Here is a 27,478-nt window from a genome sequence, read left to right as displayed (position 1 = left end):
TCTCTGGGGCCCTCTGTGTGCTCAAGTGCCGAACTCACCGAACTTTCTAGAACTTTCCGGGCTCCCAGAAGACAGAGCTTGTGCTTCATAAGCAGCCAGCCTGGGGCTTTCTACATTAATCACACAGTTCCCCAACGGGGTCTGATCTGCTCTGACGGGTTCCCCACACGCGGACAAACGGCGCAGGTGCAGATGGCCAGAGGGGTCTTCCTCTCTGGGACCCAGACTGGCAACTGCCGCCCCATTTCCCTGGCGACCGCACCTTGGCGCAAACTCCCTCGGGGGAGAAGAGGTGGCTCACGGCCATGGAGGGCCAGGGCCTCTGTCCTGTGAAAGGAGCCCTCGGGAAGGAGCCAGGTGGCCAGGAAGGCGCCCGTCCTCTGTCCTCTGTCCTCTGTCCTCCGTACAGGCTCATCTCCCTGGACACGGCTGGGCGCTGGGCTGCTCGCACTCGGCTGTCCTGGCTGAAGGGCGTTACTCCGTGGGCAGCAGAGGGCCCATGATGAACACAGGGTACACACGTGTCCTGGGGCGCCCAGCGCTGTGAGTGATGAGCGGGCAGAAGGCGGCAGGACCGGGACCCAGTGTGTTCATCCCTGGAGGGAGGCAGGGGTGGCTGTGGCCAAGATGAGCACAGCAGAGCTCCGACACCCCCACGGCCCAAGGGACGGCACAGGGTGACATGCGTCCCCAGCCCTGGCCCCGGCCGTTCTTTCCGTGGCCTGGCCTGAGCCCTGCCGGGTGTGTGCTGCTCAGGGCAGAGCCAGGAGGTGGGAGATGGAGACAAAGACAGTCCTCGTAGACTGAGGGGAGGAATGGGGGTGGGGGTGGGATAGGGGCTTGGGGAGGGGGGGAGGGGAGGGCAGGGCGGGAGAGAGATATGTGGAGAGGGGAGGGGTGGGGAGAGGTATGTGGAGGGGCAAGGAGCGGGGTGTCGGGGAGGGGTTTGTGGAGGGGGAGGGGCTGGGAGGCGAGAGTTATGGGGTTGGAAGAGGAGTTGTGGAGGAGGGGGGAGGGTACAGGGTGGAGGACAGGAGTATTTGGGGCGGGGGGTACATTCCCGAACAACCACCCGAGAAATCTACTTAACATCTGTCGCTACCTGGTACAAAAACGACTCTTGTCGTGAGGACTTGGAGATGTAGCAGCTGGCACATGGGCGGGAGACGACCGCTAACTACCGCCCATCCCGTGACTGCCTTATTCTAGACCAGGAAGTGTGCACCCTGGACGCCTTCGCTCGTGCCGCCCGCCCTACGCCCCCACCTCTGGCACCTGCCTGTCCTGGTACCTGCCTGTCCTCTGTGTCCGTGAGCTCAGGGGTTGTTTCTTTTCCGCACTGAATTTTATTTGCAGTCTTGCAATACAGCCGACCCCGCTCTGTAGAGCTGGAGGTTTCCATCGTGTCCGTTTCGTTATAAAATGTTGTTATGATCGCTGAGCTTTGATTTACAGGGAAAAAACTGCATTTTGTAAGGGTATACTGGGGACCCGTGAACGATGAAGGGTTATTGGAGCACCCACCCCCAGCACCGCCTGGAATCCACATATAACTTCTGACCTCCAAAAACTTAACTACTCATAGCCTACCGTCCACCAGCAGCCTTACCAACAACATACAGTCCATTAACACATATTTTCTATGTTGAGTGTATTATGTGCCGTGTGCTTACGATAAAGTAAGCCAGAGAAAAGACGTTATTAGGAAAACCATAGGAACAGAAAATACGTCTACAGTCCTGTACTGTATTTATCCAAAAGAATTCCCTATATAAATGGACCAGCGCAGTTCAACCCCATGGTCAAGAGTCAACTGTATTCAAAGTTGAATTCCAATCTGTTACTTTGACCTTATCAATTATACCTTTTCAGTCTCGGGGGCTCAGAGAAACCAGTTACCTTCCAGCGGGCACCCCCGTTCCCGTCAGGTTCCCCTTACCATTACAAGAGCTTTTGCTTCCTCTAAATGAAAGAGTTCACAGTTCTCCGTGAAAATACTTTTACGTTCACATGTACCCTGTAGCCATTGTGACAACAGTCCTCAGTGTGAAATCTGTGTCTTCCTCCTGGTTGCGGGTCCTCTCTGCCCCGACCCATCCTCACAGCCTCCCACCTTCGGGGACCGGACCCTGTTCTCTGGTGCCCCCGTCAAAGGCGCAAGATATTGGGACACAGACGAACACGTAGCGGGTGTGTGTGCTGTGTCCCAGCCTTTCTCCCCTCTGGACTCTGTAGCGGCTGCTCCGTGGTCTCGTCTTTCCCCGTCCCCTGCTGGGCCACCAGACGTGTGGTTGGTGGCACTCCATGACCCCCTCATCACTGGCTGCCCTTCCAGTTCCCAGAGTGGATACCTGATGTTCCCCGAGTTGGCCAAGTGCAAGCAAATCAGGGGTGGGATGAATGGACGTTTAAGAAGCGTGGCCCCTGCCCCCCGCCGCAGACTGACTCTCCTCTGCTTTTGCTCCTGTTTCCAGATCCGGTCCGACAAAGACAACGACATCCCCATCCGGTACAGCATCACGGGGGTGGGTGCCGACCAGCCCCCCATGGAGGTCTTCAGCATCGACTCCATGTCTGGACGCATGTATGTCACTAGGCCCATGGACCGGGAGGAGCGAGCCTCCTACCACGTGAGTACCTCGGGCCTTGGGTTCCTAACTTGGGAAGGAGACTCTCAGCCTGAGCCTGTGCTGGAATTGCCCGCAGGGCTGTGTAAAGCCCACGGCGCTGGGCACCACCCTGGGGTTTCTCATTCAGCGGGCCCGGGATGGACACCTCTGCCACATTCCCGGGGGAAGACAGGAAGGTCTGGGACCACCTTGGAAGGACCCCTGGCCTAGAAGCTCTGGATCCACGTGGGCTCCCAGGAGCTCATTAGTTCTGGTGGAGGGAGGGGACACGTGGCTGCTGGGCACCATGGGGCCCTTTTTCTGGAGCGCCTCTGTGAGCAGTTCCATCCTGTCCAGCCCTAGAATAACACACCTGCTTCTCTGAGAGCCAGCAGCGGGTCCAGGATGAGTGCTGTGCTGGTGCCACCTCGGAGCGGGGCACGCAGAGGGGAAACAGACGTGACCACAAACGTTGCAGGGCTCAGGCATCTGGGGGCTGTTGGCTCCTCTCCTGCTTGGCCTCCCTGACGTGGTAGCTCAGGGGAGGGACCCCGGAGCTCAGGTGAAAGCAGCAGCGTCTCGTGGCCTCCACCCTAATGGCCAGTCCCCCATCCGGACCCCCTCCTCATCTGCAAGATGCAGGTTTGCACCAGCTGGAGGCAGTGTGAGCTGGAGGCAGAGGTGAGGACCCCGGGCCCCTCACCAGGTGGGAGGATGCAGGGTTCACATGTGCAAAGCCCGGAGAACAGAGCCCCGTGCACGATACGGCCGGTGTGCACATTGTAGTTGTCATCACGATGTCTGAATGTCCAGGTCCTCGCTTGTAACTTGGAAATGAAGACCATCGTTGGAGAGCATCGTATTCTCAGCCTTTTGCCCTGATGTGGACGTAATCAGCCCAGATTTCACTTGGCTTCAGCCCCCAGTGCCGAACATGGCCAAACACTGCCGCCACTCTCTGGTTATCTGCTTGGGGCCCACTGTCCACCTCCTGGCACTAGCAGGAAGGCTCCACATGGCAAAGAGCCATCAAGCTATCCACACCACATCGCCAGGTCCGAGAACAGAGCCTGGCCCTCAGGGGATGCACAGGAACCACTTTCAGAGAGAAGGAATTGGTGGGAGAGGTTAACTCTGTCATTGACAATGGTGGCCTCCCCCGAGGGACCCCTGATGCCCCATGAGAAGTAGGGTGCGAGGCTGACTGGACCTGGGGAAGCCAGGTTGGGAGGTTGGTCCATCCTTCTTAGCCACGGTCTCAGACTGGCTGCCCAAGTCCCAGGTGGGTTCAGCTTCACAGAGCTAGTCAACATGGAAGAGAAGGTTCCTCTCTACTCATGGGTCTTCGCCCATGGGTAGAGACAGGTGTGGAATCAAAGTCAGGCTCCCGGCTCCAGAAATCCCCAGTTCACTAGACCCAGACATCCCTCTTCAGAGAAGCTTCCAAGAGAAACCTTGGCTCATGCTTCCAGACTCTTCCCTTTGGGTATACCACTTCATCTCCCATCCATCCATCCATCCATCCATCCATCCATCCATCTTTTCATCTATCCACTGATCCATCCATCCATCCATCCACGCATCTATCCATCCACCCATCCATCCATCTACTCATCCATCCACCTACTCATCCATCCATCTACACACCCACTCAGCCACCCAACCATCCACTGATACATCCATCCATCATCCATCCACCCATCCATCCATCCATCCATCTTTCCATCTATCCACTGATCCATCCATCCATCCACCCATCTGTCCATCCACCCATCCATCCATCCGTACATCCATCTACTCATCCATCCATCTACACACCCACTCAGCCACCCAACCATCCACTGATACATCCATCCATCCATCCATCCATCCATCTTTTCATCTATCCACTGATCCATCCATCCATCCACCCATCTGTCCATCCACCCATCCATCCATCCATCCATCCATCCATCCATATATACATATGTTCCATCCATCCATCTACCCATCTGGGGAACAGTTCTCAAGTGCCTAGTACATGTTAGGCCTTGTGGTTGACAGTGGGCCTACAGTGATAACATGAACAAACATGGCCCCGGGCAGGGGGAGCTTATACCACCGGGATTAAAAGGCATCAAAGCCTTTTGGCCTGAAACCCCTAAGAAAGACCACGTGCCCAGATTCTTCAGCAATCAGACCACAGGTCTTGATGGAGTGGGTGTGTCCTGCCTGGAGATGCCACTGGGAATGGGCATCCGGGTGTCATCCTGACTGCCCCTCGGACGGTGGGGGCCAGGGTCAGGGAGAAGAAGCAGGTACAAGGAAAATCACTACATCTTTTCTGAGCCAGACCGGTCATTCTGTTCCCAGGACTAGGGAACGTGGAGGGAGAAACACAGACTTGAAAACCCGGAAGCAGGTGGCCGCTGACACTGGGGCCCATTTTGCTGCTGGCGTCTAGGCAGGCCGTTTCAGGGGTGCCTTCCCCCGGGAGGGGCTTGCAGGGGGCTTCCCCGAGGCCCTGGTAAAATAAGGCATGGTTGTTCCCACACCCAACACTCAGCGGGGGCCGGACGCTGGGGATGCGCCACCCCTCCTCCCTGCCCCCCTCCCACCTCCCTTGTGGTCTGTCCACCCTCCCAGAGGCACGTTCCCCTTCTGAATGCGCTGTTCCAGGCGTCTGTGCCCCCGAGTCTAAAGGGATGTGCAGCCAGTGGTTGGAGACCGGTGAGCGTTCCCAGGGAGTGAGAAGAGAAGGCAGGGGGTTGCTGCTTGCTCGCTACGTCGCCCACCTGGTCAGGTGTCCCTCTGCCCTGCGGCCCTCGTCCCTGATTGGCCAATGACATCCAGAGCCTCAGCCGACATGGGAGAGCTTTGTCTCCAAACAGCCCCACAAAGAGGCCACGTGCTGGTGATCATGCTGACCTCCTTCAAGATTAGACAGATTGGTCTTTCATTATCACGGTTGCTTAGAGAAAGCCCCTCCCCCGGGCCTGAGGTGCCAGACCCTTCTCTTGAGGCCTGACGGTAGGGTTGGCCCCAGGCGACCCCTCTCCTAACCGTAGGGCTGGCACCACGTGGCTCTTCAGTGTCCCCTGAAACGTCACTCCTCTCTCTGTACTGCAGCCATCGGCCGCGGTTACTTCGTGGTTTGGGGAGGGGGAGCTCCTGGTGGGGCACCTCTCCTGCCTTCCTTGGGGCTCCAGCGACCCCTGCTGTCCCCAGTGCAGGTGTCTTCTCTGGCTGTTTCTTACGGACCGTCCAGACCGCTGAAAGAAAGCCTTTGTCACAGGCCCTGGACCGGCTGCCCCCCACGGCTGCTCTGTGACCACAGCCCTGGCTGACCTGGTGGGGAGGGGCCGCCCCGGGCAAGGTCCTGCTCAGCTCTGATGTCCAGGATGGCCACACATTCCGGGTCCCAGTGCAGAACGAAATGGGGGACCCTCATCTGGACTAAGGATTTCAAGACAGTGACGGCAGGGCGTTCAGCCACACGCGGGCCCTCCTGAGCTCGGGGCCCGTAGGCTGCGTGGTCTCAGGCCACGGAGCCCACCCCGCGTGGCCAACCTCCAGGCTTGGGGTCCTGTCTGAGGTGGGATCGATGGCGAGGCCATTTCACTGAGACTGAGGTTTGTGAGGGGTGGGTCTCACAGCCCGTCGTTGCCTGGGCCTCCCAAGCCCTGTCAGCCCCAGTGCAAGCTGCCCCCAGAGCCCCTGCACGTTGACCTCTGTTTCTCCCGCGGCCGAGTGTTACCAGCACCTTAGCCCACGCACTCCCCCACGTGGACACCCCAGGCTGGGCCCTGGGACGGCGGGATCTGGGAAAAGAGGTGGACCGACAACGGCCTGGGACCTCCTGTCGAGTTCTTGGTGCACCGCTCGCTACGCGGCAGGTCCTCAGCGCCGGGCGCTCATGCAGCCATGCCGCCCGAGATGCATCCCCTTCACGCGCCCGTGGGCTCCCCCACGGGCTGCACAGGCCGTCCACACACATCTGTGGCCCGGCTCGAGATGGAGAGTCAGCTCCCCTCGTGTGCCGACAATGCAGCTAGACCCAGAGACAGAGCAAGAGGGAGAAACAGAGACACAGAAATAGAGAGACAAGGGGGAGAGGGAGAGACGGGGGGGGCGTGACCTGCCAGCAGCAGAGCCCCAGCCCCGCAGATGCAAACGTGGGCACAGCTCGCGTCTCTCTCTCAGATTCTCACCACGGCGCGGCCAGCAGGTGCAGTGGGCGGGGCTTGGGGACTGTGCCGGGGGCTGTCCGCCAAGCCCGCTCCGGAGGACACGGGTCCCAGCGCCTGCTGACTGCACAGCCGCTCCTGGGAGAACGCATGCCGTGCGGGGAGGCTCTCCCTTGCATTTTATTTTAATTACTTTGGAAACCTTGAGCTCAAAATGAAGACCCGCTCTTGGTGTTTCCAGTTCACTGTTTCTCCCCTGCAGCTCACACCAAAGTCAGCCCTGGAATTCTGGGCTCCCCAGGAAGGGCCCCAGTTCAGCCCTCCTGCTGCTGCCCCAGTGGCTGGTGCCACTGCCTGTGGCCACGAGGCAGGGCCCCTGGGATGGCTGCTGGGCGAGAGGAAGCGGAGATGCCCCCGAGGGCCCCTGGTCCTTTCCAAGGACACCTGCAGGCAGGCCACACCCCCTCCTCTCCGAAGCTGGCTGAGAGGAGCCAGCAACTCTGGGGGGACACCATCCACCCGTCCCCACACACTTGGCTCGGTGTCCGGGTCTCTGGGTGACTCACTCGCCTCCAGACACTTTGCCCACATTCTCTTCCGTCTCCGGCCATGGCCCTGACGTCCCTTCTTGGGAGACGGAGAAATGATTGTTTCCCGCTCGTCATCAACTAGGAAATGTGCCCCACGGGGCTGCTGACTTCAGTCTCCTCAGACCCCATCTCACAAGTGGGCAATGTGGGCCCTCGCCCTGGGGCTCCCAGGGCCACCCCTCGCAGCCACCTCCAGCAGTGTCAGCCCTGCCCCCTGCGGGGTGACAAGTCGGCCAGAGACAACGGGACCCGGACCGGAGGGCGGCCAGATCCATTTGCCGAATTCTGGACTGAACCCTCACATCCCGTTTTTCAACTCTCTGTCCCACCGCGTGAAGCCCTCTGCTGTCCCCCGCAAGGTCAGGGTCCTGGCGGCCCTCACACCCCCCATAAGGCTCCAGCACGAGCCCCTCCCAGCACTCCTACCTTACGGGGTGCCCCCCAGCGCGAGCACAAAGTCAGTGGCTTCGAACAACACTCGCTTCCTGGCTCACGCTCCGGAGGTCAGAAGTCGGCAGCTGTGCCCCAGGGTCTCGCCAGGTGCAGGTTGAGGTGAAGCCGGCCTACAAGTGTCTGCTTCCTGCCCGTTCAGGCCGTGCCGGGCCCAGGTCCCCACTTCCTTCTGGCTGCCAGCCGGGGCCCCTCTCGCCCCCTAAAGGCCCCTGCATCCCTCGGCGCGTGGCCCCCTCCGCTTTCAAGCTGTGCACGGAATCTGCCCGCTGTCTAGCGTCCGGCTCCCTTGAGGCCACCGGCCAGGGAAGCACTGTGATCCCAGAGCCACGAGGCCACCGCGTCCCGCCCAGACGGCGTCCCTGCGTAGCGGTCAGCCGTGCCACAAAACGTCGCCCCGTCGGGGGGCGACCCGCCGTCGCTCCCTCATCTGGGGATCCACACGCCCCATCCTCGGGCACCTTCGGCCACACCTCCCACCTGAGAGCCGGCTGATCGTCCGTGGCCACAGGTCACTGACACGAGCGTCCAAACGCACGAAACGAAGGGGGGTCGTGTTTGCTTTGCAAGATGGTTCTCCAGAAGATTCCTGCGAGGGCTCCGCACGTAAGACCCACTGCTGAGTCCCGCCACTACCGCCGTCTTCCTGAGCCTCGCTTTCCCCGTCCGTAAACTAGAGGTCGGGACCAGGCGGTCTCTCGGGTTCTTGTGAAACCCGAGGCGTGAGTGACCCGTGTGGGGCTCCTGGGGCCCTGCCCGGCCCTGAGCAGGCGCACGGCCAGTGCCACCCCAGCGCCCACCCGCAGACAGCTTCAGGGCCCACGTGGGGTGCTCCGCTGTCCGTGCTCCAGCGGGAGACACAGCACGAGCCCCAGAGAGGCGGCAGGTGCCCGTCGTACCCACCGCCCTCGTCCCGTCCCCTCCAGGGCCCGAGACCAAGCTCACAGGTTGGCGTCTCCCTGTCCCCCTCCCATGGCGAGAAGAGACACACGTCCTGCATACGACATTGCAGGAGTGGGACCTTCCCTTCACGCGAGACAAGACGCTTGGGGTTGCAGGTCGCCGAAGGCGCAGACGGCTTCCGTGTCTCTGCAGGAGGACGGGCCCCCCGAGCGGTGAGGGGGCCTCGGACACCCCCGCAGAAGCTAGCGGTGCGATGGACATTTGGGGGGCAGAGACCAGGAGGACCCCGGGCCTCACAGCCGGGGGCCGCTTCTGCTACAGGGCCGCGCCAAAGCGGGCACCGCCACTTCCGTTGGGAGATGCCAGCATTAACCAGAGCTCCGGATTACCTTGTCCAGAGGCTTCCTGGCCCTTGACCCCGTGCGCTGCTCAGGGCCGCGTTCGACGAGGCGGAGGGTCACCTGGCCGCCGCCCAGAGCTTCCGCAGCAGGATGGGCTGGCCGGGGGCTAACACGGTGAGGGGGCTTCACGTCCCTTAACCAGGGTGCTGGGGACTCACATCCGCCCCAGAGGCTGCGGCCACCGCCCAGCTCCTTAAACACTTCAAGGGTGAAATTCCACTCGGGGCCGTCGCGATGAACCGAGCCTCCGTGGGGCAGGTGTGGAACGCACATGGCCTCCTCCTTCCCAGAAGCTGGCGCGGGGCCCCAAGGAGACCGTGGAGAGGATCGTGTGCCCCCCGCCCAGCTCGGGGACACCCCCCCCCACACTCCAACAGGCTTCCAGCACGGCTCTTCTCACGCCCTTGGCCTGGTGCCGTCCTGTTGCAAAGATGTTCGGGTCCGACGTGTCCAGCTTGCAGGGTGATGCGGTTTCCACAGAGACACGTGTGACACTCACAGCCTTGGTGAAGAGAGACCTTGGGCAGACCCGGTTCTCCCCCACATCCCAGGCCCCACACGGCCCCTCCCTGGCCCCCTCGGCTGGCCTCAGCCACTCTGGGACCCCCATGGGGACCTCCACCCTTGCTCTCCTCTCCGTCTCCTTCGTCAGGCCTCAGCTCCAACATCGCCTCCTCTGGGAGGCCTGCCCGGCCTCCTCCCAACCCCAGCCGGCCGCTAACAGTACACCCAAGTTACCTGTCTTCTCTTCCTTCTTGACGTCCCTCTCCCTTCCAGATGAGAGCCCCAGGGCTGGGCCACGTCTGTTCCACTGGGCAATAATCTCGGGTCCAGCCCGTGCCTGGTGCACAGAGGCCCGTGACAGATACTGGTTGAGTGAATAAATTGATGAGTGAACGGTGAATGAATGAATGAACTCATCCAAAAACTAAGGGTTGCTGACAACCCTTCCCCGTTTCCACGGAGGCGAGAGCCGAGGCTCAGAGAAGTTTCATGACGTGTCCCAATCGCACACCCCTGCCCAGACTCTCCCTTGAGGGGCCCAGGCCCTCACATCACCCCCAGCCTGCTGCCGAGGGCCTGTGGGAACCTGCTCCCGGCCATTCCCCACGGCTGACGGTGTCTGTGTTGCTTTCCAGCTCAGAGCCCACGCCGTGGACATGAACGGCAACAAGGTGGAGAACCCCATCGACCTGTACATCTACGTCATCGACATGAATGACAACCGTCCCGAGTTCGTCAACCAGGTGTACAACGGCTCTGTGGACGAAGGCTCCAAGCCAGGTGAGCCCCCAGCCCCTGACGACCGGCAGGCCAGCAGGAGGCCCCGCGCCCCGGGGAGGCCGTGCAGCCCCCACGGGACCCTTCTGCTGATGCGTTCATTTATCACCTCCTGCGTGTCCCACAGTGCGTCTGGGAGCGGTCCAGAGAGGGGTGCAGACAAGACAGGCTACCACAGGTGAATATGGCCATGCACTGATGATAAGGCTCAGAAGGAAGCCATGGGGCGCTGAGAGTCCTGGAGGTGGCTGCAGATCAGGGAGGGCCCCTCTGTGGAGGTGACTTATAGGCTGAGAGCTGAAGCAAGAGCAGGAGCCGCCTGGACAGGAGGTCTGCGGTCTGTGTGTGGGCGAAGGGGGCCTGGGGGGGGAAAAGGCACGGGCAAAGGTCCCGGGGCAGGAGGCGAGCTCAGAGAGGAGACCTGCCATTCGAGGTCTCCCACACCACACTTTGCATTTTATTCCAAGCCCCGTGGGAAACCCACGAGAAGGCCAGACGCCCCCAGCCCCGAGAGGTGAGCCTGTGTGCCCGAGGCCCAGCACCCCTCAGAGTTGACCCAAGAGCCGGTCTTCCCACAGACTTCAGTTTGGCGTAAATGATGTTGCCTTCATCACGGGCCGGGCCCCTGGCGAAGCGCGTGATGTGTCTCTGGATCCGCATCCCCCAAGAAGCGGGCGCCCTCCTTCTCCCCTTTAGCAGAGACACGGCTCAGGGTCCGAGGAGGTGAAGCGAGCAGCCCTCCTGAGCGTAGCGGGCCAGAATCCCCAGCCGACTCCGGAACCTCGCCCGGGGACCAGCGGCATCGCTGGGAACACGCTGGCAATGCAGAACCTCTCAGCACGCACCCCTGATTCAGGCTCTGGAGGTGGGGCCTGGAGTCTGGGCACGATGCCCCGCCCCCCGGTGGTTTGTGCGCAGGCCCAAGTTTGAGAGGCGGGGCCCTAGACCGCTGCCTCCTCCAGGATGGAGTGTCGTCCCCGGGACACCTGCCTGCGGGGTCGGGGCGGGTGGAGCTGAGCCGGGACGCCCAGCTGCGTGTGAGGGTAGCCATTGTCACGCGTGTGCCCCACGCAACGTCGGAACTTGCTTCCAGGGCCAGAGGCCGCCTTGCCGATCTGAACTTCAGCGTGACTGGCGTCTGTAAGTTAGTGGGCGACGCCCCGTCCCGGGAGGGCTTCCGGGCCCTTCCGGGGCCCCTGGCCCTGGGCAAGCGGAAGCCCGGGCACAAGGAGCCCGGAGCGGAGGCGGCCTCCCGGGAGGGGCCGGTGGCATGCCACCACGGGGCGGCGAGGGCGAGCATTTATCATCCCTCCCCCGCCCGAGGACGTTGTCGTAGCCCCGTCTCCCGGGGCTGCTGTTTGCACAAGGCGAATGCCGTTTTCGATTGATTGTCTCAGAACCTCAAGACGCAGGCCAGCCTGGTGGCAGTGAAGGGGACGGGGTGTGACGTCATTTCTGCCGGCACCCGGGGCGGCTCCTCCCCTGGAGAGGCAGGGGACAGTCCCTGGAGAGGCAGGGGAAGGCGGCCGACGGGCACATCAGCTCCAAGCAGCCAGAGGGACTGGACGAAAGCCGCCAGCCGCCAGCTCCTTATGCAGCCGGAGGCAGGGGACTGGGTGCCGGGCTGGGGGGGCTTTCTCGTTACCACAGACACGGTGGGCCTCTCGCCCCAAGACCCAGAACGCTCTGTAAAGGCGCCCGGAAATCACAGCTCAAACCTCCCGTGCCTTCTTTTAAATCGATAGAGACAGTCTTCCCAAACGTGTGACCGGCTTTACTCGTTAGGATAACAAACGGGCAATAAGCCTTTAAGCCTGGAGACTGGAGCAGCCCCTCGGGGCCACGTGGCGTGCCAAGCGTGGCCGGGAAGACCGGAGGCCGGTGTGGATTCCAAGGCTGGTCCTCTTCGGCCACTCCCGTGCCTCTCAGTCTGTCTACACGAGGTGTTGACTGACTTTCAGAGTCCCTGGGGGACCCAGCGTCTGTCCCTGACCCCAGAACAGCCCTCAGAGGGGAGCGGGGACACCACGTCCCAGAGCGAAGCCCGGGGCGGAGCGGTGCCGCGATGCAAAGGACCAGCTTGACGCCCTCACGCGCCTGGTCAAGGGCCGGCCGACACCGAGCAAGGCCGTGGCATCGCCGAGGCGGGCGGAGCTTGGAAATGGCCTCTGCGACGCCTCCCCTTACGTCAGGGAATCACGGTCACAGGCAGGTTTCCCACGGTGCCTTTGTGGGGTAAGGAAAGCCACCACCGGAAATTCGTCACGATTCTCTGCCGTGATGGGCTGATGAAGGGCTTCAGGCGTACGTGCCAGGGAAAACAAACGGAAGGATGTATGAAATAGGGACTCAGCCAGGTAGAAACCTTTTAAGGTTTGGGCAGTTCACTTGGGGACGTTAGCAAGCTGACTCCGGACCAGGGTCCCAGCCGGGCCCCACGTGCACCCTGCGTTCTTTCCCCAGCCCGGGCGCCCCCTCGATTCATGAAATGCTCCCTGGGATCGCTGGGTCACACAGGCTGGGAGGGCGTGGAGGTCTTGGGATGGCCTGTCCTGCAGGCTGGAGCAGTGCTTATCGTGGTTTGGGGTCGAGAGGGGCCTCTGCTCTGATCACAGCTGTTAGATCTCTGGGTATCCAAAGCCCACCTCAGAGGCCCCCCTGGAAAAGGGGATTCACTGGCTCATCTAACTGCAGAGTCCAGAGACGGGCAGCAGCCTCCAATGCCGAGATACCGTGTCCAGAGTGGGACCGGCCGGAGCCCTGCTGGCCACTGTCCGACTGTCCCCTCCCCGGTGCTCGCTCGCTCCCAGGGAGGCTCTCTCTCCCTGTGGACAAGCCACCCCAGCAGCTGCAGGCGTCCCTGAGCTTCGGGCGGCCCCGGGAGAGGGAGTCCAGCAGGAGCCCCGGCAGATCCCCATGCCCTGGCTGGGGTCGTGTGCCGGGCCTGAGGCAGCCGCCGCGGCCAGGGCGTGCACTGAAAGCGAGTTGCAGGCACAGACAGGGTCTGGTTCTGGAGCCCTCAGGTCATAGGGGCTGAGCAGGTGGCGGGCGTGAATCCCCGAAGGAAAAGCAGATGGTTTACGCAACTGTAAGAATACAGAGACACCCCACGAACCCTCCAGCCGTCTCCCCCGGGGGAACGGTTCACAGAACTGTCATGCGAGATCACTCCAGGATGGTGACGCTTGTGCGGTGCACGGACCTCACGCACCTGTCCGCAGGCTAACGTGTGCGTGTTTCCGTGCAGCTCTCCAAGACCTCCCCACAACAGCCCTACGGGACAGGCACTTTCGTTTTCCCCACTTCTGAGATGAGGTGAATAAGGACACACAGCTAGTGCAGGCAGAGGCAAGATTTAAACCCAGGCAGTCTGACTCCTGAGCCACGGTGCTAACCATTGTACAAACTGCTTCCCCTCCCCAGGTCTCTGTCAGGAACGCATTTGGCCACAAGTTACAGAAAACCCAGCTTGGACCAGTGGGGGTTTGGGGGAGAGCTTGAAGCCATCCGTGCACACAGTACTTGCCTCCCCTTCTTGTTTCTTGCCACATGGTCACAAAATGGCTGCCGTGCCTCTAAGCATCACATCCACTATCAGGCAAAAAGACGAGAAAGAAACAGGAGAAGGGCAGAATGTAGCGTGGGCAGTTTCCCCACCCACCCCCCTACCCCACCACCCCCCCGCTGAAAACACATGTTGTACGTGAGAGTGCCTTTCTCCAGGATAGGAAAATATAAACCCCACCCTCAAGGTGTCCGTTGTCCAGTTGAGGAACCCCGAAATCTATATGCTACGTACGTGCTAACGAGTGGTACGAGATGCTCACCTGGGCCGAGGCCTTCGGGAAAAGGAAGCATTTTCCTCCCTCGGGGCCTTTGCACATGCTGTGCCCTCAGCCCGGGTGTCCTGCCCCCGGTCGCTGTGACACTGGCCCCTTTTCTTCCCTCAGCTCACATGGCGCTTCTTCAGCCCACGTGAGGGGGCTTGTCTGCCCCCCCGCTTTCCGTTAATACTCCATTACTCATGGAGTTACTTACTTTGCTGCTGGCTTACAGCGCCGGGCAGAGATCCTATCTGTTCTCTTCACCGCTGTGCGCCCAGGTGAGGGCGGGACGCCGTGAACCCCAGCCCCAGCCCGACAGCCCCCCTACCCGGGAGCCCTGGAGGCTAACCAGGGCTCAGGACACGCCCGGGCCCTCCTTCCTGGAGCTCGGAGCTGCTCGGCTGACAGTTCTGCGAGGCAGGCTTCGAGACCCTCACAAGAAAAGATGCCTCCGCGGTGATTATCTTTTAACTAAAAAAGGCTTTAATTGGAATTCCTGATTTCCCTAACCCCTCGTAACTGGGTGAAGGCCTATATTATAAATTTTGAAATTAATGTCGCCTTAAAATATTAAATAGCAGAGAAATCTATATGCTGCCAATGAAGTCAAAGAAACCCTCATCTTGATAACGCAGAGTTTTGCTTAAATAGATTATTCTATTAGTGGCCCGTTTATTTATTTATTTTATTTCTGTGCCGGCGGAGGGCTCCCTGAGATTAATGCCACGGACTGATGCACAGATGGTACCAGATACTTGAAAGTCATCTGAATATTAAGAATTTAAATCTTTAGCCTCAGTGATTTGAGCAGAAAGCCAATTATGGGGCTGAATTAGTTTTCAAATTAAACTTCAATTTAAGGCTTGTGAAATTAATCCTTTAAGGCGGACGGCCGCGTTTGTACACGAATTTCTTGCAAGAGCCGACCCTCTGCTTTCTCCGCTTTCCTTGCCGGTGCGATCAGTAAGAGATGCTCCCCACCCCGGCGGCAGCAGCAGCAGCCCCGCGTAGATGAAAATACAATCCCGTTGTTCTGTTTCATTCACCAAGAAAAATGGAAGCCTTTCTACCGGGGAGAGAGGCCCAAGGAGGCGCCCAGAAAACCCTGGAAGGATGCTTCGTTTCTCGTCCTCTGGGCCCCGGGAACGAGGACGCACCGTCTCCCCGTGTTACCATAGATGCTGCTGGTGTAAGCGCTTCCTTAGCGGAGGGCATGCCCGGGTCCGTGGCCTGTCCTTGGGGTAGCTGGGGCTCGTGGTTGTGCGTGGACTCAGACCCGCCCGGCTGGAGGCCGGCAGCCACAGCCTCCAGACGCATGGGGACGGCCCTGCTCACGCCCCAGGCACCGGCGCATGCCCTCGGGACCCCACGAGGGACGTCCAGCTTCCAGAAGAGGACCCCCAGGCTCCAAGAGGCTCAGTGAGGTTCAGAACCAGGCCCCGGGGGCGGCAGGGCCGGGGTCTGATCCGGATGGAGTACAGTCTGACCCTGAGCCCAGCTTGGCCCGAGGCCACAGGCGTTTGGTTGGAAAGGTCTCTCTTCTAGTGCCTTGTTACCCAGGGGTCAGCCCGACTGCCTGGCTTAACTGCCCGCCTCAGCCCCACCCCGGTCCCTGCACCGGATGGAATGGTGTCCCCCCAAACCGGGGTCACCCCGGAAGCTCGGAACGTGGCCTTCTTGGGAAACACGATCTTTGCAGACATAATTCATTAGGATGCGTCCTGATCCACTGGGGCTGGAGTCCCTTGTAAGAAGGGGAGATTAGGACTGAGGCACAGAGGAGGAGGCTACGTGACGGCAGGGGACAGCTTGGAGCCAAGCAATGCCAAGGGTGGCTGGCGGCCCCCAGAGCCGGCAGAGGCAGGAAGGACCCCCTCCGCTCCCAGCACCGTCAGAGGGGGCACCGCCCTGCCGACACTTTGTTTTTGCACTTCTGGGGGATAATAAAGTTCTCTTGCTTCAAACCGTCCAGTTTGCCGGAGCACCGTCTCAGCCCCCCACCCCCCAGCACCTTGTCTGTGCCCGAGGAAAGGCCTCGAGCTCCCTGGCGGAGGTTTGCCAGACCACCCACCTTGCCAGAGCCTTGGAGGAGGGAGTGAGGTCATGGCCACTAGCCACTGCCTGTCGGGCTCACCCCTCCAAACCCCAGGACAGAAGGACACGGAGGAGGCCACAGGCCACAGCGTTCACTGCAGGCCTCGGGGAAAGAAAGCCGAGACCAAGGTAGGAGGCAGGGTTTGGAAGGAGAAGCCCTCGTGTGTCGGGAGTACACAGTGGCACAGGGACCCAGCAGGTCAGAGCCTGCCCCCGGGTCAGCAGAGTCCCGGTGCCCACCGGGTGGGTAAGCTCACCGGGGGTGGAGAACACGCCCAGACAGGGAGGGAGGCTGCCTCCCCCAGAGGGCCCTCCAAGCTCTCGAAAAGGGATTCCTCCTGCCTCTTCCCACCTCCTGGACCCTGCTCAGCTCCGCGGCCCCGAAGGCCCCGGGTTTACCCCCATCTCCTCTGTTCCCCAGCGACCCTGCCCCTTTCCGACCTTTGGCAGGGTTCTCCGGTGACATGCGCCCGTCACCTGACTGTGCGGTGGTGACCACAGACCCAGCAGATTTTCAGAATCTCTCTTTTTTTGAGAGAAACCAAATTGTGATTTAGGTTTAAAAAAAAAAGAAGTCCCATATTCTGTTTCTCGGCTGAGTATTTCTTTTTCTGTTTTGCTTTTTTTAGTAACATTTTATTTTCTGATAATCAACCCTTTGAAGGAAACTTGGAAGATACAGAGAAACTCAGAAAGCAAAAATCAAATTACACGTGCGGTCCCGCACTCAGAGATTGCTGTCGAGAGCATTTGACATACACCCTCTGGCCTTCTCTCCTTCGCATAAACACGAGATTTTAAAGACCAGGGTCGTACTGAAGAGTTGAGAAACCTCATTCTTCTCCAGGGAGCCGTACATGTATCATGAAAATTTCAGATATCATTAAATATTCTTCTACAACATTTTAATGGCTCTGAGCTAGTCCACTGTAGGAATGTTATTATAAGAACATCATGATTTATTTAACCAGCACCCCGCTGTCCTACAGCTAATATCATTTACGTATCGATTATGCTCTTTGCTTGTCTGCACCACTGGACGTGAGCTTCACGGGTCAGGGGTCTTTCCACTTGGACTTTTACTGGAGATCGCTGTAGAGCCACGTGCAACGTGCACCTAAGAGAGCGTCCGCGTGTCCCTGATGGGACTGCGGGCCTGGGATGGGGGGGGGGGCCTGTGTCACTGGGGACACACCCTGGTCAGCCCTGAGTCAGAAGCAGGGGGACTTAAACGGGGAAGTTGTCAGGTATTGATCAAGTCCCGGCCGTTCTGGGCTCTTTGCTGCTGGGCTCATGTGTGGCTTCCTGGATTGTCACCAGAGATAGAGGGTCTCACCTCCTCCAAGCTGACCTGTAGAGAGCTGTGCTTGCAGGGCTGGTCCCTGCAGGTGGCAGGTCATGTCCCCCACCGGGCTGGTCCCTGCGGGTGGCGGGTTAGAGCTCTATTTTCGTTCAGTCTCACAGAACCTCAGTACAATATCACAGCCAGCTCTTGGGGGTCCATACAGTCAAGGTATGGAACACTGCGTCCCTACGAGGGTCCTCATGTGGGGGATTTGATAGTCACACCTACCCCTGTGCATCAGGGATGTTGTCCCGTTTTGCTCACTAACGTGCAATGCCAAACATGGTGCTTGGCACGTAGTGGGTGTTTGGTAAGTCTTTGTCGAGGATTTTCACACTTGGCCATCGGGAGCCATGTCCGCATGGACAGCCAAGGGCACGGATCAATCATCTCTTGTACATCTGTGATTTTCCCCTTGGGACAAATTCCTACAAGTGGATTTCTTGACTGGACACGTTTTAAAGGCATTTGGATACGTACAGACAGTGGAACTGCCTCCGGAAGCTGAGGCTGGAAGCTGAGGCCGTCTGCTCCCTGGAGAGAAGGGGACGCAGGAGTCCCAGGTCCTCTATATATCACTGCTATTCTGTATCATCGTTATATTTTTTTTATGTTTACTTATTTTTGGAAGAGAGAGAGAGAGAGGGAGACACAGAATCCAAAACAGGCTCCAGGCTCGGAGCTGTTGGCACAGAGCCCGAGGCGGGGCTCAAACTCACAAACCGTGAGATCCTGAGCTGAAGTCGGATGCTTAACCCACTGAGCCACCCAGGCGTCCCTGTATCATCGTTATTTTTAAATAGTGTTTGCCTTTTTCGTATGTGAAAAATGCCTTCCTTTCATTTCTTTAATCAGTAATAAAGTTGCTTAAAAAAAAAAAAAAAAAAAAAGGAAGGGCAGAAAGGCTCTCGGTGGTGAAGATGTGAAATTCAGGCTCCTTGACCAGAGACTCTAAGCCAGGTGCTAGGCAGTTGTGTCGGGGACTGGGTCATGGGTGGGCTTTTCCTACTTTGAACCATCTGATATCTTCCAGAGAACATGCACTGGTTACCGGATGGGCTTTCCTTCTGCAATCAGAGAAGAATTGTCAGAAGCATATCATCTGTTTAAAGAGCAGGCTCCTGCGTTTAGCAAACATGCGGCTGCTGAATCTAACACAGTGTTATAATGAGTCCAAACTAAAGGGCAGCTCTTGCTACTGACAAGCCAGACCGAGTGCTCCACACCCAGTGGCTGCCGGGGCACAGCCAGAGGGCACAGACTGACCGGGCGGGTCCCAGACAGCGAGAGCCTTAGCAGCATCCGGCCCGCACACTGCCTCCAGAACTCTCTCTCACAAGGCACCAAATTTGACTCTGAGCCTGGGATTTTAAAGGTTTGGGAACACCTTGGTCCCTGAAACTGATTCCCCGGGTCACCAGTCAGGGGCCGTGTTGGGAGCAGGGACCTCGTCAAGGAGCTCATGAGGAAACGGAGGCCCCGCTGACGGGGCTTCTGGGTGTAGAGCCCCTCTCTCCTTGCCCTTCCCCCCCTCCTCCTCGCCCTTTCTCAGGCCTGGAGGCCTAGCTGCACAGCTTGAAACCCCAAGCCCGGTTCAGCCCCAGCTTAAGACAACAACCCCCAAGAAAGGGTCCTGTCAAAGAAGGTGCCCACACTCCCTGCACCCCTGCAGGGCCCTGGACAGCACGCTGTTCCCAACCTGGGAGCGAGGAACTGAAGTCAACACATGCAGCTCAGGACAGGGGCCACTGGGCCCAGGGCTCCAGTGGCAGGCACGAGGCTGGGGATGGTGCTACTCAGAACTCAGCTGCACGTGACACAGACTCAAACTGAAATGGCACAAGAATGGAAATGCATGAGCTCAGTGACACGAAAGTACTTCTAGTCAGGTCTTGCTATGAACCTTAAACTACTGCTCCTTAAAGTCTTGATGTCTAAAAAGTCTTTAGGTGATAGGTTCAGGTGCAGCTTGATCCAGGGGCTTCCTAGGGAGAAGTTGTCACCTGAGATGGCCCTGGCCTTCTGTGGCCACAAAGTGCCCATAACCCCCAACCTCACTCACTGAGCCAGCAGCTCCAGGGTCAGGGACAACTTTTGGTTTCCCAGAAACCCCAGCAAAGGAAACTATTGCCTTTGGCTCTGATGGGTGAGGTGCCCACGGCTGAACCCATCACAGTGGCCAGGGAGCGGGATCCGCTGATCCAACCCGGGGAGGGTGGACACCAAAAGGACCTGCAGTCACGAGGCAGGGTCGGGCCATCCCCCGCCAGCACTGAGACGAGGGGCCACGGGGGCGGCTCCCCAACCGCTTGGATCTGAAACACAGACAGCCGCGTGTCCCGCAGGCACCCCTGCACGTACACCCCACCTCCACCCCCGTGTGCACAGCCCCCTGCGGGGTCTCCCCTCGGCTCGCTTTCCCTGCGCCCCACAAGCGCTTTTCCATGCCTTCCGCAGACCGCCCAGACCCCGTTCCTTCTCCATGTGCCGCAGGTCCCCGCCGCGCCCCCGTCCCCGCCACTCTGCGCCGCCACGTCCCGCTGCACCGCGCCCCGCGCCCCGCGCCCCTGCGGAGGCTGAGAGCCGAGCGGGTGGAGAGCGCTGGGCTCGGAACATGAGAAGCGTGGTCTCTGGGCCCCGGCCCTCCCGCAGCTGAGAAAGAAGGAAGGGCTGAGCCCTGAGCTCGAGCAGAAATCCTGCAGAGGGTCTCTGTGCGGAAGTGCGGGAGCAGGGTTCCTTCTAGCACCATCTCCCGCGATTGGCCGGCGTCCGGCACGTGGGGGGGGGGGGGGGGATGGGCGGCTCCGGAGGCCTCCACGCGGATCTGCGATCAGCTGGTGATGTCTGCCCTGGGTGTGTGCGAGGACGCAGCCGCACGTGTCGCCAGCAATTTCCACCTGAGATGCTTTCTCTGTCGCAGGCACCTACGTGATGACGGTCACGGCCAATGACGCTGACGACAGCACCACGGCCAACGGGATGGTGCGGTACCGGATCGTGACCCAGACCCCACAAAGCCCATCCCAGAACATGTTCACCATCAACAGCGAGACGGGGGACATTGTGACGGTGGCAGCTGGCCTGGACCGAGAGGTGAGGTGGGCGTCGCGGGGCCGGGGAGCCCGTGTGGGAGAGGCCGCCCTGGCCCCGGTCGGTCGGTCGTGTCCCCAGAAGACTCATCTCCTACTGCGCCTGGTGGGGGGGTGGGAGGACCGGGGTTTCCACAAGGCAGTTCCAGTAGATTGCGGAGCTTGTCCCACGTGTGGTTTCCAGAACAGTCCCAGCTGGATGTGTGGGGCCGAGGGGCCCAGGCTCCGAAAAGCGGGGGTGAACCTCTGTGGGTCTCAGGATGCCGCCCAGCGGGTCCCCGGGTCTGGGGACTGGCACGTACACACCTGGAACTCCCTCCCGCGTCTGACCCTGGCGTCCAGGTGGCAGGCCATCCGCTGTACCCCGAGATGAAGTGAGGCGCACAGAGGGGGCGGCACCCTTCGCGCGGGCCAGGCACAATCAGAGCCGATGCTGGGTACTTCTCACCTTCCCTGCCCCTCCCGGGACGCCGCGAGGCTGGCTCCTGGGTTACACCCAGACTCCCTCACCCCATTGTGTGGACCCCACCCAGGGCCAGACCCCGGAGGGAGGCCACCTCAGGACAGGGTGGGCAAAGGAGCCTTTGCTGCTGCCGCCGGAGAGGCATTTTCCCACCATGCTCGGGTGCGTCTGCAGGCGCTGGGCCGCACGTTCCCGTGTGGACAGACGGCACTGCCCCAGTCACCTGGCTCTGGGGCCCCGGGCAGATTCGGCAGCTGCTCCTGGCCGAAAGTCCCCAGGTGGCAGCCGCGGGTACTCCAAGCTTCTCAGAGGATTGTCACCTGCTTGTCCTGCCTCTGGGCTCGATGACAACCTCCTGTTCGCTCTGTGACCACAGGCCGGCATGCCCTCTAAAGGATACGTGACTCAGTTTATCCTCTAAAGCATTCGGCTCCCAGGACTGGGAGGAGACCCTGGCGGAGCTCAGAGCAAACAGGGCTGTGCTCCTCGGTCCTGGCTCGCTGCCTGTATTAACGGCTTCCTGGCCACATTCACCTCGGTGGCCAATGGCTCCCCCTCCCCGGAAGTGTCACGGGCCTGTTCTCTGGGTCCGGGGGACCTCATCTTGAACTGGGACAGTGAGCCGCGGCCCTGCCGAGTGTCAATTTTCAGGGCCAAGCTTCTCCCAGCAGGTTCTCCCGTCCCAGACTGACCCCCACACCTGGTGATCCTGTAGGTTTGAAGAGGGGACACCTAACACCTAGAGTATAGACCTCCTCCCGACAAAGCTACCAGAACCTGTCCAGCCGGGCCGCCCCACCTGCGCCTTCCTAATCCGTGAACGCCAGGTTGTAGCATGGAGAGTGCCCCCCGCCTCCCGGGAAGGCACGAGGCGCCTTCCTTGGAATTCCTAACTCGTAGTGGGTTTGGGGGACTGGGGCGGAGAGGTCACGCGAGAGGTCATTTGTGCAGCATCGGGGCTCGGCAGGATGCAGGGTGGCCCTGGCAGCCGCACGGCCGTGAGCGTGTTAGCGGACAGCCCTGAGCGCCAGCCACGGTGCCCTCCCTCTGAGACACAGACACAGTGACGCCAGCCTGGTGGGCAGGGCGGGGAGGTGCGGGCCGTGGCAGCGGGACGAGAACTGGTAGGGAGACTCGTGGGGCTGCAGAGGCGCGGGTTCAGGGTTTTCTTGTCCCGGCGTCGGTGGAGATGTGTGCACTGGGGGACCCGTCAAGACCCCACCACCCTCCCAGGGACCAAGACAGGCGCCGGCTCCGTCCACATCAGGCCCTGGAGTCAGGGACCGGGGGGGGGGGGGGGCCGGGGAGGGACTGCTCCCCGGCCCCCAGGAGGCTGCTGTCATTAGCCGGGGAGGTGGAGCCTCAGGCTGTGACAGTGATTCCCGATGGGAAGGCCATTGGAGAGATTCACACAGTCTTTTCCTTTCTTGTGTAGCAGATTTGGACAGAGGTGCTGGGTGAGGCACAGGGGATGGAGAGCTCATTAGGCCTGTCCCCAAAGGTGTGTGGGGGGGGTGCAGAGTGGGGGACTAAATAAATGAGTATGCTGCAGGGGGGTGCCGGGGATCGCATGCACGAAGTATCTTGTACGGATGAGGTGCTCTCACAATGGAGAAATCCGGGGAGGCTTCTCAGAGGAGGTGACCTTGCTCCGGACCCTGGGGTCTGGTAGAACCGATCACATTTTCTGCTCTCTGGGACGAATGACCAGCACTCACTTCTCCTGAATGCTACGCATCACACAGCTAACTTGTCTCAAGAAATCATAGATCCCACTAGGCACGTTCCTTCATTCGGTCAAAAACTTTGAGTACCTCGTATGTGCTAAAAACTATCAGAGACGCTGGGGAGACAGCCGTGACCAGGGCAGGCGGCCTCCCAGCACGTGTGCGGCTCGCTTTGTGGGAAGGAGAAGCCGGCAAGGAAGAAATCACCAAGTGAACAAATACGTCCGGGAAGCGGCACGGGTTATACAGGGAGAACCCCACGTGCCTCCGCCCGAGGGCAGGAAGCCCCCCCAGGGCCTGCCCCATCGCTGCCTCCGGGAAGGGCATCGGAGGAGTCTCCCAGGGATGTTGTAACAAAGTTCCGAAAACTCCCGTGTCACACTTCGAGGGGCCAGGAGCCCGCGGCCACGGTGTGGACAGGCCATGGCCCCCTCTGGAGGCCCGAGGGGAGGACCCTTCCTGCCTGTCACAGCCCCTGGCAGCTGCGGACACTGCTTGGCTGGTGGCCCCGTCGCTCCAGGCTCTGCCTCCGGTCACGTGGCTTCTGTGTGTGCCTCTCTATGTCTCTTCTTATGAGGACACCGTCATTGGATTTGAGGCCCACCCCAATCCAGTGTGACCTCATCTGAACCGGTCACACCCACAAAGACCCTCCTTCCTGATAAGGTCACATTCTGAGCCTCCAGGTGGACAGGAATTTGGGGGAGAGATTCTTGAGGCCTGACCTGCTCTTCTTGGGATTCCTAAATCCTAACAGGTGTCCTTTGAACTCAAGGATGGGAAGGAAGTGGCCCTCCAAGGGCGGGCTGCAGGTAGCCGCCAGCCACGTGCGGCGTTGAAACCGACATCCTTAACGCCAAATAGAACGCAGCATCCGGGTCCTTACTGCTGCCAGCCCCGTCTCGGGCTCCGCCCTCGTGCCCGCCCATGACCTCCCTGTGTCCATGGGCAGACGCTGTGGCCCCTCTGCCTCATCCAGTCCCCCAGAGACATGGGCGTCCGTCAGCTGACCTAAACCACGGCGCAGAGGCCGAAGGAGGCCCGCTCCCCATCTTGGTGTTGTCCGCGGCCTGCAGGGGGCGGGAGGTGGGGGTGGGCTCTCTCACCAGCCCTGTGTCTCAGAGCTCCGGGCCACACCGCCTCAGCCCTGCTGCTGCGAGCTATCCCCAGGTTCCTGTGCAGGCGGCCCTATCCGCTCCCCCGCCCCAGACCCCCACCGTGACAGGGCGGAGGGGCGCCCGCCCTGGGGCACGTCGATTTCTCACACGGGCAGACCCCGGCCCCGCCGTCCCACGACCTTCTCCACGGAGCTCTGTTCAGTATTTGATGGGTGTGGGCAGAGGGGCGGGAGGGCTGGTGCCCTTCCAGCCAGCCGAGCGTCCCGCCCGCCCGGCTGCCCTCAGCTCCCTGTCAGATAACAAGAACTGCTCACCACAGGCCCTACCGGGAGCTCCGGCTGGCGGGGTCGGCTCTTCCGGAGGGAAAGCGGCATCTACGGAGCCTCTTTCCAGAGGACCCTTCCGGGAGGCCGCGCGAGGAAGGCTCTGGATACGTGCTACCGTTTCCCCAGGCCAGCCTTGCCGTGCTGGAGGAACGGGGCCTCTGTTCCCGGCTTTAATCTGTGTGTGGACCAACAGGCCCCCTCAGGGAGGGAAGGACAGAGGGCACGCTGGCCAGGCCCCCTGACGGCGGGAGTTAGGGAGAACTGCCGACGCGTGGGCGTTTCCGGCCCGTCCTTGCTTCCAGAAAACAGATACCCGGCACCTGCTGTGGACACCAGGGCCCCTCCGGGGGCCCCACGGAAGCTGCACGCGGCCGGGCAGTGCACACAGCACCGCTTCGTCCTCAAAACAGCCTGGGGTGGGGGTGCAGAAGGAGGGGTGCATGGGGGAGGGTGCCAGGGGCCTGGGGACGACCTGCCACACCTCAGACCTTACTGGAACCTCGAGCAGGGAAGGCTCCAGGTTCGATTTTTCTCTTTTTCTTTTTTAATGTTTATTTTTGAGAGACAGATGCAAGCGGGGGAGGGGCAGAGAGCGGGGGAGACACAGAATGCGAAGGAGGCGCCAGGCTCCGGGCCCTCAGCACAGAGCCCGACGTGGGTCTCGAGCCCACGAACCTCGGGATCATGACCTGAGCGGAAGTCGGGCGCTTAACGGGCGGAGCCACCGGGCGCCCCAGGTTCGACCTTTTTCAAAATCCCAGGCGAGGCAGACGGAACACGTGTACGGGCCACGTCCACCTTAGGGCAGCTCTGGGCACCCCAGCCCCATGACGGCCAGCGCTGCCAGTCACAAGGACCTTGCTCTCCTCCCCTGAGAAACGGGAACGTGAGGGCTCCCTGGGCGGGGGCTTGTGCTGCCCTGAGGGAGGACGGTACCCCTGAAGTGCGTGTCTTTGTCTGGTGCCTGCCCACCCCAGCCTGGCCCCCAGCCCTTCTAGGGGACACTCCTGGGACGCTCCTGAGCCAAGCGGAGGGGCTGTGCTCCACCCTGCCAGACGGAGCACAGGACACCCAGTTAGACCTGAGCTCCAGAAAAACAAGTCCTTTTTAGTGTAAGTATGTCCCAAATACCGCATGGGACATACTTATGCTAAGTTGGTCATGTGTCTGAAGTTCCAATTTAAGTGGGTGGTACGTCCGTATTTTTATTTGCTTTTTCTAACAACCCCACCCTGAAGTAACCGGCCATCCCCCCTCGAACCGCTGTTCTGGGCCCAAGGTGGGGGGCCGAGCAGGCCGGTGTTGAGTCCGTGGGAAGGGCTCTCTGAGAAGCCCACTCACGCACCTCCCCCCCTCATTGGGCACCTCGGTGACATCTGACAGAGGGGGGACTGGAGCAGCCGTGACAGGCGACAGGGTCCTCGAGAGTCGGGTTTGGCCGATCAGGAGAGGCGGGACAGGAAGAGGACGTGACCTCTGAAGGCACAGGCAGCCCGGTGGCAGGACGCACCCTCGAGTGGGGCTGGACGTGTGCCCCGCGGCTCAGGGCCTTCCCAGCTCCGCCGACCGCCGCTGCCTGGGAGACGTGAGATGCCCCGTCCGTCGGCCGGTGACAGCCGCGCCCCCCTTAAAGGGACACCGGCCGAACCGGGGGTGGCTCCTTGTACGCGGGGCCCAGAGGCCGGGAGGGCACCCTTTGACAGACACGGCCGAGGGGTGCAGAGCAGGGGGGCTGGTGACCCAACACCGTGAAGCACAATAACCTCCGTGCCCCGTGACCCTCTGCCCTGAGTCTCCAGCCACCCGTCGCCCAGATGAACACCCTCCATGGCCTCCTTTCTCAGGACAAAATCCAGTCTTTCCCAGGGTCTCCGGGCCCTTCTGTCTTCACCGTTCACTCAGCCGAGCTCTTCCCACAAGCGTCCCGTGCGGTGACCTGCTGGCCTGACCCCCCCCCACACACACACACACACACACTACAGCCACGTCCGCATCCTGTGCTGGACGGTCGTCCGGCCTTCGGCACAAAGCCCTGCAGTCAAGTCCTCCCCCACCTGACCTCACGCTTCAGACCTTCGAGCCGACTTTGCAGATGCAAAGCCCCCACAAAGGCCCCCCCCAGAAAGGCTGTGTTGTCCAGCGGGGAGAGCCCCTGCACCCGAGTGGAGACGGCCCACCCAGGAACCCTCCTGTCCTGTCTGAGCCCCTGTACCGCGTGGGCCCCGTCCTCCACACCCCTGCCGTGCGCCTGCTGCCAGCACTGTGCCCCTGGCGTAGGGACCGCCAAGGGCGCTGCCGTCCGGCCTCTGCCCTGTGTTCTTGGAGACACTGGGAACGCACCAGCCCGCACATCGCTCGGCCTGGGTAGAGTGTGGCCATGCCGGGTCCGCCGGCCTCCACTGCCCCTCGGCCCCGTCCCGCCGGGAGGCTGGGCCTCTCCTTTGGGGAGACCGCCTCGGGTGTCCGCTCAGCGGCCGAGCGCCCCTCTCCAGCTGCCCTTCCCATCCTCCCGCCCAGAGCAGGTGGTCTCTGAATCTTAAGCGAGTCAAGTGAAATAACTAGACACAAGCTGTCTGCACTGATGAGCACATCCACAGACCACGGGCTGCCGTGGTCCTGAGGCGGCTGGTGGACACTCTCTGCCTCCTTCGGCGTCGCGGGGCGAGGCGTCGTGGTGATGCCAGGCAAGCCCGGGAGCTCTGTAGGGCAAGGGGGGGGTCCCCGGACAGAAGGGACGTCAGGGGGTCTGGAGGAAGGAGCCGGCACCTGAGACGTGCCAGGAGCCGCCTCTGTGCCCATGCTGCCCACAGCCCCCGCCTAGCTTCCCACTCCCCAGGTGCTGAGGGCTGGCCCACCCCTCCGCCGCCGCCTCATGGCTCACCCCCCACCACGCCCTCCCCTGTCCCCGGGGACCTGAGGCCCCGGTTCTTCCTGTCTCCACAGACGTCGCCCCCAGGGAGGCGTCTCTGACCAGTCTGCACAGGGCTGGCGCCCGTCCTCCGCCTCCCCCTGAACCGGGCGTTTCCTTCGCGGCCCCCCCTCGAGGGAGACTGCGCAAGCTGGTTGGCTCCTTTACAGCGAGTCCCCTGCCC

At 60.9% G+C, this 27,478-nt stretch overlaps 1 protein-coding gene across 2 annotated transcripts in view; it reads left to right on the top strand.

Annotated features, from left to right (window-relative positions):
* The window catches only part of CDH4 (cadherin 4), a 541,742-nt gene that overhangs the window by 470,583 nt on the left and 43,681 nt on the right, over nucleotides 1-27,478 (top strand). For both annotated transcript variants that reach the window (XR_006292859.1, XM_043553542.1), the window contains exons 5-7: nucleotides 2,475-2,630; nucleotides 10,259-10,403; nucleotides 20,584-20,756. Coding sequence is in view for 1 of the 2 variants with exons in the window: in XM_043553542.1 (XP_043409477.1) it covers nucleotides 2,475-2,630; nucleotides 10,259-10,403; nucleotides 20,584-20,756 (474 nt within the window). In the remaining variant the exon portion in view is untranslated. The remainder of the gene's footprint in view (nucleotides 1-2,474; nucleotides 2,631-10,258; nucleotides 10,404-20,583; nucleotides 20,757-27,478) is intronic.

This window comes from Prionailurus bengalensis, chromosome A3 (assembly GCF_016509475.1).
Source record: "Prionailurus bengalensis isolate Pbe53 chromosome A3, Fcat_Pben_1.1_paternal_pri, whole genome shotgun sequence".
In the NCBI taxonomy this organism is placed as follows: domain Eukaryota; kingdom Metazoa; phylum Chordata; class Mammalia; order Carnivora; family Felidae; genus Prionailurus; species Prionailurus bengalensis.
This window is presented reverse-complemented; position numbering and strand designations above follow the sequence as displayed.